At 34.3% G+C, this 10,291-nt stretch overlaps 1 protein-coding gene across 2 annotated transcripts in view; it reads left to right on the top strand.

Annotated features, from left to right (window-relative positions):
• Positions 1-10,291, top strand: part of RANBP17 (RAN binding protein 17) — a 312,232-nt gene that overhangs the window by 72,001 nt on the left and 229,940 nt on the right. For both annotated transcript variants that reach the window (XM_024753434.1, XM_024753433.1), the window contains one exon: positions 4,144-4,279. In XM_024753434.1, the coding sequence (XP_024609202.1) occupies positions 4,144-4,279 (136 nt within the window). The remainder of the gene's footprint in view (positions 1-4,143; positions 4,280-10,291) is intronic.

Below are 10,291 nucleotides of genomic sequence, written 5' to 3'. Positions count from 1 at the left end.
AGAAATCTACACATGCTTTCCCCTTTCTCTTGACACTCTCTGCTCTGTTCCATCCTAGAATGTTAGGAGCTCTCGCTAATTTCTTTGTAGTGTTTATTATAGCACTTGTCATTCCTTATTCTAATTGCTTGTTTTACTGTCTTTCCCTGCATAGGCTATAGATTTCTGGAGGGCTGGGAATATATATGTTTTGCTCAGTATTTTATTCTGAACTCCTAATACATACCTGCCATATTGTAGGCCTTCAAATATTTGTTGACTGAATAAGTACTTCCGGAATTGGATATTAAGGGGAATATAAAAGAGTTGATTATCCAAACATTCATTTCTTTATACTTGAAATGGTGTACATATACTTGGATCAAAATTATTTAATATTTATCTTTTTATTCCCTCCATGCTCCAAAGATAATTTAAGATAAAGGTAAAAATAAATGTAGGACAATAAATTGAAACACAAGTGAATATTGTATATACAATACAAGCTTTGGTCTTATGCACTTATTAGAGGTGGCCACAGATCTTTGAAGGACACTGTGGCAGAGACTACTAGTTGTCTTGTATCTCTTCTTTCCTTCTTCTGCAGTAATAGAATACCTGAAATGTTTTGCTGCGCATTGGCCACCTGAATAAGACTAGATTTACTAGAATCTCTTGCAGCTAGGTATGGTTAAGTGATTATGTTCTGGGCAATTGAATGTAAGTGAATGTGGTACGTGTAACATACATGCACATGGGTGGAGCTGAAGAAGCCATCTTAGACCATAAAGTGATTGGGTGAGTGGAGGCAAGTGTAACAACAAGATGGAAGGAACCTGAGTCCCTGATACACCGTGGAGCACCAACTAGTCCTAGAGCATTGCCTTGAATTTTTTTTTTTTGCTTGAGAGAAAAATAACATCTGTATTGTTTAAGCCATTGTTTTTGGATTTCAGTCACTTGCAAATGAACTTCTTATACGACTATCAGAGCTTATTTGACAGATGGATCATGTACCCTTCTGGGAACTCTTTCCTACTCTCCTGTTGGGGATTGTTGGAGTGCCTTTGCAATTCATATCAAGCTGGTGATTTGCATTGCCTCTTAAGCAAATGTGAATCACCAGCTTGATATGAGTTGTAAAGGCACCCCAACAAACTTGGCTATTGGTTTCATGTCTTCCTCAGATTTTTGGAACGTATGTTATTAAAAGGAAATAAAAGTAAACAAGCCATTGCATAAAATCAACAAAGAACCAGAGTAAGAAAAAGGAGGTCCTACTCATAAAGAATTTAACAGCAGGATATGCTTTAAGTCATTTAAGAAATCACTTGGATCCAGAGATGAAGTTTGGCGTGTGTATCTATTTATTTAACTAAAAATTACTTCAGGAGTCTGTGCATTCACAAATACACAGACTTTAAAAGTGAGCTTTGTCACCTCCTTTCAAAATCAGAGAATAAACACATCTTTTTAGGAAAAACAAACACACCTGGTTGACTCATTCTTAAATTTGATCTTTATAAGCTTTCCTTTATGAATTTTAATAGCATTAAAGATATTTAATAAGTGAAGGTACTTTTAAATAAGTAGCTTAATTTAGGAATTAATAACTATAAAAATGGTTACCAAAATATTATTTCATAACACTTTGGCAATAAATACCAAGTTTTTTAAAGAAGTTCATTCACTGTAACCTACACATTTTGTTCCTAGAACTCTTTGCTGGTAGGGAATAGGAGAATAATTATATTTCACTGAAATGTAAGTTTGTATTCAAAATGAGATTATTAAAATTTGGTGTAGCCTTAATTTTATACAATGTTTTGGAAAGTTATTTAATAATATGAAAAAAATAATTGGGCAAGATATGTTTAGTGAGACAGTTCAATGGAATAAAATAAACGGTCCAGGAAGTAATATGAATGCATAAATGGACCTAATGTATGTGATAAGGGGGTAATTCAAATTAGTGGGCAAAAGACAGACTATACAAGAAAGAAATGGTGTTGAAGCAGCTGGGTAGCCATCTGTGAAAAAACGTTGATCCATATCTCACCAGATAGGTTCAAGGTTAATTTCAGTGTATCATACAGTTGAATGTAAAAAGATGGAACAAAAACACCTCAAATTTGGGTAGGACCTTGTTATTATATAAAAACCATAAGAGAAAAATTGGTAAGGTTTTCTGCATAAGAAAAAGAAGAAAAACATGCATGATATTAAAAAAACACCATAGGGCTTCCCTGGTGGCGCAGTGGTTGAGAGTCCGCTTGCCGATGCAGGGGACACAGGTTCGTGCCCCAGTCCGGGAAGATCCCACATGCCGCAGAGCAGCTGGGCCCGTGAGCCATGGCCGCTGAGCCTGCGCGTTCAGAGCCTGTGCTCCGCAACGGGAGAGGCCACAACAGTGAGAGGCCCGCGTACCGCAAAAAACAAAACAAAACAAAAGAAACACCATAAAGTCAAAAGACAAATGAAAAAGTGGGGAAAAATATTTACATCTCAATCACAGGCAAAGGGCTCAGTTTTCTAATATATAAAGAATTTGTAGAAATTAGCAGTAAAAAAATAACCCAACAGAAAAATCAAAAAAGGATATGAGCAAAAAGGGCACACAAAAGGACATATGTATTACTTAAAAATATGGAAAATTTTGACTTTACATTCATGAGAGAAATACAAATTAAGACTTCACTGAGATACCATTTTTCAGATTCCAGTAAATTGTAAAGTTTAATATCACCCTGAATTATTTATATGTATATAGACAGTCTCATTTACTGATGATGGGAGTATAAATTGTTTTTGTTTCATTGGAAGGCAGTTTTGTAATAGCTATCAAAATTGTAAATTCATATTCTTTAAGCTAGTAATTTGACTTTTACTGGTGTATATTATAACTGAACATGTGTGCAGTGATGTGTACAAGATTGTTAATTGCAGCATTTTTGTAACAGCAAAAAATTGTAAACAACCTTAGTGTCCCTCAGTGGGGGAAAGTATGAAAATAATGTGGTATGTTCATATAATGATGTTCAGCAGCTGTAGAAGGAGAATAAGGAAGCTCTTTATATCTGACATGAAAAGATCTCTAAGATATATTATTAAATGAAAAAAGCTAGGTTTAACAATATAACAGAGTAGTATGCTCCATATGTGTAAAAGAGTTGGGAGGAGAATGTATAGTCATACATACATTTTAAAAGTCTCTGGAATGACACAAACCGTTAACAGCGTGTGTGTGTATGTTCTCATGTGCATACATGGAAGGAAGTGAGTGGGTTAGGACTAGGCATAGCCGCCTTTGCATAATGAGAAAAAAAAGAAATAGGTGCTGTTTCCTCCAGAACTTCTACTTCTGTTTCTTAAAAATTTTATTATGATATGCTAATTTTGTTAGCACCAGGCAGTTGGCAGCCATTCACTGGAAAATTTTAATGAAAATAGATAACAGAAGGATTTGGGGGTGGGGGGAAATTCTAGACTAAGCTTTTTATTCTATTAAGCTTTTTCTCTAGGAAATTTAATTTAATCTTTAGTTCATTTATGATTTTTTGATAATAATAGTTGCATACTTGTATTAAAAATATTTGATTTTGTTAAGATCATCTTGTAATTTATTTCAGGTAAGATTTTTATTACTCATTCAGAAAGTGATACAGCTTGATGGCTGTACCTCTTTTTTTTGTATTTTGAACCATATGACCCCAAAATATATAGTTATATGAAAATATGTTGTAATGAAAAAGTAAAATACAAAACTACACATTCAATATCATTTTTCTTTTACTAAAATATTATATATATACATAAATATATAAGTTAATACCTGTGTTTATATAATAGTTATAATTGTAGATATTTACTATATATGTATATGTCATGTATCTATATATAAATGTTTAGTAAAATAATAAATGCATGTCCATGTAGGTTTGTATGCATGTATATGAAGTGCATGTGTTAGGAAAAAGGGCTAGAAGGAATCAGACCAAATTGTAGTATCTCTTCGTGGTAGGATTTCAGATGATTTTTAAAAATATTTTCGTTATAAGCATTTGTATTTTTCCACTTTTTATATTATATAAAATTGATGATAAATATTTTAATGGTATTTCTCTAAGAATTTTTACTGAAGCTTCTTTTTTCCTTCATGAAAAGAGTTTTTCAGCTTATATCTTTAATGGATACCGGATTGCCTCAGTGTTCTAATGAGAAAATAGAACTTGCAATTCTGTGGTTCTTGGATCAGTTTCGTAAAACATATGTTGGTGATCAACTTCAGCGAACCTCAAAGGTAGGTTTTTACTAGAGATTAACATTAATGTTATTGAAGATGAAGAAAGGTGTTCACATGTAACAGCTTTAAGCTGAATGATATATTTGGGCAATTTCTACATAAGAAATTTAGTTGATCAATTGAAGTCAGTTGATTAATTGGTATTGAAGGCAATGTGAGATTGCTTGTTTTATGCCTAGATTTACCATTGGCTTTGAAGATTGATTGGCAGAGTTAGAGAATATTTTTTATGTGGTTAGTCATTAGTTAAGATTATTTTAAACACCTTAATGAATTTTGCCTTATTGTATTTCAAGGTTTAAAACATACGATTTACTCTTTTAGTAGTTCTGAGGGTTTTGGTGGGGTTTTTTTTTGATACTTATTTTTGTGGTTTCCAGTGTATTTTCCACTCATTTCTTGGCATTTTTACATGATAAATGATGAGGACAAGAAGAGTAAGACATGCCTTTGAGAGGCTGCAGTTAACTTAGTGAAGGGAACATTTCTACTATGGTGATTGAAAGTTTAGCATTAGCAAGTTCAGATGAATTGATCTTAAGGCATTTAAGGTATTATTGAGGGCATTTATGTGAACCCTAACCAAATATTTAGTAGCACTTGGACACTGAGTAAGATCTATGAGGTTTTTTTTTTCTTCTCTTTTCTTCCTAGAATAATAACTTTCCAAAACCTTCTCTGTTGGAAGTCCCAAGGATATTCTTATCTCCTTTGGATTTATAGTTTGTATTAGTAATGTTAAGAGATTAAGTTCTAGTATAAGCTTTTTATATTGAACTGAGCTTTCTTTTCCCTGGGAAATTTAGCTTAACCTTCAGTTCATTTATGGTTTTCTGTTAATAGTAGTTGTATAGTAGTATGAAAAGTATTTGATTTTGTTAAGATCATCCTTTAGTTTACTTCAGGTAAAATTTTCTTTGCTTTTTAAGAAGGTGATGTAGTTTGATGCTTTCTTTGTGAAATACATTGTGATATTTTATTGCCATTTAGGATTTGTTTTCATTCAGGATTAATATCAAAAAAATTTTCTTAGAATTAAGCTGACATTGAATGAGACAACTAGGGAGAAAAAGGAGTAGCTAGATATAACTATTTTAGGTTGACAGTAAGACAAATTAGAATCAGACAAAAATTACATGGTATAAAATTTATACAGGGTACACATTGAATTATGATAAACTGTCTTGTTTTAAATGTACCCAGAGAGTTTATTTTGCTTTTGCAAAAGTGAATACTCTTGAAACATTGCTTATCTAATATCCATTTGGTCTGGGTCCTAAATCAGAACAGTGTAATATGGAGTGGAAAAGCCTTAAAATTATTGTGGTTAAAGCACTTGGAAATAATTATGTAAAATGAAATCGATTGTTTTAGGGCAATGGGTTTGAGAAGTTTTTTTTCTGAAGATTCTTATATGTATATAACTTTTAATATAAGGTAATTGTGAAAAAAGTGAATTATAAAAGATAAGTTTTTCTTTTTTGAAATTGCTTACATATTAGGAAAAAATAAACACATCATCAGACTGGTGTTGATTCTTTTATTTTAATTTTACTCTAATGTTTTTGATGCATCTTATCCTATTTTCAAAGAGAATAAGGTGATTTTATTTCTGAGGCATTCCTACTGCATAACCTTGAAGTGAAGCCAAAGCTTTCCACTTTTGTTTTCTTTTTTTTTGTCTTGTCTGCTGATCTGCCTTAGTAGGAACTGTTCTGGGGGTCCTTATTGTGTGCCCTGGCACTCTTCTAGGAACTCTTCACATTCTCTCTAGGTCTTACAACAAGCCTGCAAGTTTGGTATTATTGTTCCCGCTTTACAAATGAAAGAAAAGACTGTCTAAGACATTTAAAATAAGTTCTCTACATACTGTTTTTCTGTCAACCAACTAAGGAGGACCAGATGGAAAATATTTTTTGGTGAGAGCATTCCGGATTATGGCGAAAAAAGGGAGAGCATTAGGTTAAAGTAAGCGAATAATGTTCAGTGTGTACTTATTTTGTACCAGGAACTTTCCTAAGCTCTCTTAAGCATTATGTCGTTTAATTGGATCATTTAGAGTATGACTTAAAGTTCTTCCCAGTCTCTTCTCTATGTATGTCATCGGTTTCATGCTTCACTACTCCATACTTGTATTGCATACTTTATGTGTACTAAATTTTTTTCAGCTCCTTTAACAGTCTGCATTCTCTTTCAATTCTGGACCTTTGAAAAAACTTGTTTCCTTTGCTAGGACACTATTTTTTTTAATTCAGCTTCCACTTCCCTGCCTGACTTAGCTAACTTCTACTTTTCTTCACATCAGATACCGCACCCTTTAGGATGCTCTTCTTAAATTCTCGGAGAGTTTCTGTCCCCTATTTCAGGATTACTATACTGCATTTTAATTATTTCTTAGCAAAACGTATAGAGACTATAATTGGGGTTAGGACTGTTCTGTCTTCTTTATTGTTATCACCTCCACATGCTTGGCATATTCCTTGTATGCTTTCTACTAGATAATGGTTGAATGTAGGTATTTAGTAGAATTTCATAGGAATTGTGTCTAGATATCATGTATAATACTTTCAGGTAATAAAGGGTATGTTCTTGAGTTGGAAAATGATGCTGACTTTAGTGAAATTGTTTGACAGTTTTTTATAAAAGATATATTAATTGATTTATTTTGTCTTCTTTATTGTTATCACCTCCACATGCTTGGCATATTCCTTGTATGCTTTCTACTAGATAATGGTTGAATGTAGGTATTTAGTAGAATTTCATAGGAATTGTGTCTAGATATCATGTATAATACTTTCAGGTAATAAAGGGTATGTTCTTGAGTTGGAAAATGATGCTGACTTTAGTGAAATTGTTTGACAGTTTTTTATAAAAGATATATTAAGTGATTTATTTTTAATTTATTTATTTTTGGCTGCACTGGGTCTTTGTTGCTGCGCTCGGGCTTTCTCTAGTTGCGGCGAGTGGGGGCTACTCTTGGTTGTGGTGCGCGGCCTTCTCATTACGGTGGCTTCTCTAGGCACGGGCTCTAGGCGTACGGGCTCAGTAGTGGTGGCACGCGGGCTCAGTAGTTGTGGCTCACGGGCTCTAGAGCACAGGCTCAGTAGTTGTGGCTCACGGGCTTAGTTGCTCCACGGCATGTGGGATCTTCCCGGACCAGGGCTCAAACCTGTGTCCCCTGCATTGGCAGGCAGATTCTTAACCACTGCGCCACCAGGGAAGCCCTGTTTGACAATTTTAAGTAAGGTATACCATTAATAAGCATCTTAAAAATTCTATAAAAGCCTTCATATGCAGAATAATATAATTTATAGAAATAAATGCTCCAGGAACCAAGGTGGGAATCATTGAAGTGATTGTATAGAAGTATGTCCTATAAGTGAGAAAGAAAAGTCATAAATAGTAGCTGTAGGCATTAATTGAGCAATCAGTCTGTGCCAAAGACTTTGCTCAGCACTTGACAGGCATCTAATTTCATCTCACAAAAACTCCATGGAAATAGTTATCTTTATTAACATCCCCACCACTTTTTACAGATATGGAAACTGAGGCTTGGAATAGTTAATTAATTTGATTAAGTGGTTGAACCAGGACACTTGATAGAGCCTTTGCTGCTAACCACTTTGTTGTATTGCCTCCTGTTGGATCTTTGACAGGGGTATTGAATGGGCCTTTCAAGCTCAACAGGTTCTAAAAAGAAACATTGTCTTCTAAAATGCTTTCTACCTACTTTTCTATTTTGAGGAAGAATGACTTTTAACCCAAAATTTCCACTTTGTTCTTATTTCTTATGTCTAATCTGTCACCTATTCTTGCTGATTTTATTGCCTAAATATCTCTCAGTTCCACTCCTTTCTCAGGAGTGGAACTTTCCTTTTTATTCTTGTTACTGCTTACATTTCTCACTAGATTTCAAAAGTCTTCTGGTTGTACTCTTTGTTTCCTTTTTGCCTTCTTCCAGTCCATTTTCCATACTGCCACCAGAGTAATCTTTTCTTCAGTAGAAAACCAGAGAGAATAGTGTAATGAATAGTCACACATCCATCTTCCAGCTTTGTCAAATCCGAATGCTTTGCCATATTTACTTCAGATCTGTATATTTTAAAATTAACTATTGAAAACATATTGCTCTGATTCTATTTGCCTCATTTCTTGCCCAAAAGTAACCACTACCCTAAATTTAGTGTGATTTTCGTGCACGATATCGTTCTTTCCCACATTTCTATATATTTATTAACAAAATATAGTATTATTAACTTTATAGAAAATTATTAGGCAGAAACTTGCCTTTTTTGATCAACATTGTTTTTGAGATTTATCCATGATGATACATGTAGTTTTTGTTTGTTTTAAAGAACAGGTGTCATTTTTTTTTTTAATTTATTTGTTTTATTTATTTTTGGCTATGTTGGTTCTTCATTGCTATGCACAGGCTTGCTTTAGTTTCAGTGAGTGGGGGCTACTCTTTGTTGTGGTGCATGGACTTCTCATTGCGGTGGCTTCTCTTGTTGCAGAGCAGAGGCTCTAGGTGCACGGGCTTCAGTAGTTGCAGCACATGGGCTCAGTAATTGTGGCTCGCAGGCTCTAGAGCGCAGGCTCAGTAGTTGTGGCGCACAGGCTTAGTTGCTCCGTGGCATGTGGCATCTTCCGGGACCAGGGCTTGAACCCGTGTGCCCTGCGTTGGCAGGCAGATTCTTAACCACTGCGCCACTAGGGAAGCCCTGATATGTATAGTTTTAAGTATTTTAATTATTTAATGGTATTACAATATATTACTGTGCCATTATATATTCTTTTTTTAATATACATTAGGTGTTTCCAGTTTTAACGTTTACAAAAAATACTGCAGTATGTATATTAATACCTATTTCCTCATGCATATGTATGAGTATCATTTTTCTTTTTTTTTTTTTGCGGTACGTGGGCCTCTCACTATTGTGGCCTCTCCCATTGCGGAGCACAGGCTCCAGATGCGCACGCTCAGTGGTCATGGCCCACGGGCCCAGCCACTCCGCGGCATGTGGGATCTTCCTGGACCGGGGCATGAACCCGTGTCCCCTGCATCGGCAGGCGGACTCTCAACCACTGTGCCACCAGGGAAGCCCTGTATGATTTTCTTGAAGGTAAATACTAGGAGTGGAATTGCTAGGTTGTGGAATGTTCATATCTTCAGCTTTACAAGATATTATCAAGTTGCCCTCCTAAGTGTTGTAACAGTTTATTCTTCCTCCCACAGCAGAGTAGGTGTGTGTTGCTGTGTATTGTCATAATACTTGCTTTTGTCAGTCTTTAAATTTTGCCATTCTTCAGGGAACACATTTCTTACTGTGCCATTTCTCTGCTTAAAATTATTATTGATTTACCATTATTTACAAAATAAATTTCTTCTCATGGTCAAACTTCACCTACCTTTGCAACTTTTTCTTTTGATACTGCATTCTATTCTATGACATGATGTATATGTGCTGCTGTGTATTTATTTCCTGCTTGCATATTTCAATTATCCAATGAATATTAATAAGTAACTACTTTATATTAAGGCCAGGGATACAAAGGCAAATAGGATGGTCCATCTCCCCAGTAAGTGTATAAATTAAAGAGGGAAGATAGCAAATAAAGAAAAAAATAGAAAATTTATCCATGTCTATATTGAAACAGTATATAAATAAGGAAAAGACAGACTTAAATAGATGCTGCTGGGATATTTTGTTATATCTATGTAAAAATTATATTATTCACAGCACACAAATATCAAATCCAACTAAGTTAGAGGACTCTTAGTGTGCAAAGTAGAAGATTATGATTTAGGGGTAAGGAAGGATTTTTTTAAGACATAAAAAGCCCAAAGTGTAGATACAAAGGTTGATAAATTCTACCCATTTTAAAAGTAAAAACTTCTGTGGATAAAAAAGATACAGTAAACAAAGTAAAAAGACAACCTGTAGACAGGTTGTAAGATATTTGTAATACATGTAACTTAAAGAGAATCAATATTCAGTTATATAAACA

The sequence above is a fragment of the Neophocaena asiaeorientalis genome, unplaced genomic scaffold (genome assembly GCF_003031525.2).
Source record: "Neophocaena asiaeorientalis asiaeorientalis breed wild unplaced genomic scaffold, Neophocaena_asiaeorientalis_V1.1 scaffold268, whole genome shotgun sequence".
In the NCBI taxonomy this organism is placed as follows: Eukaryota; Metazoa; Chordata; class Mammalia; order Artiodactyla; family Phocoenidae; genus Neophocaena; species Neophocaena asiaeorientalis.
The sequence above is the reverse complement of the archived record's forward strand: the minus strand, read 5'-3'. Positions and strand labels throughout refer to the sequence as shown.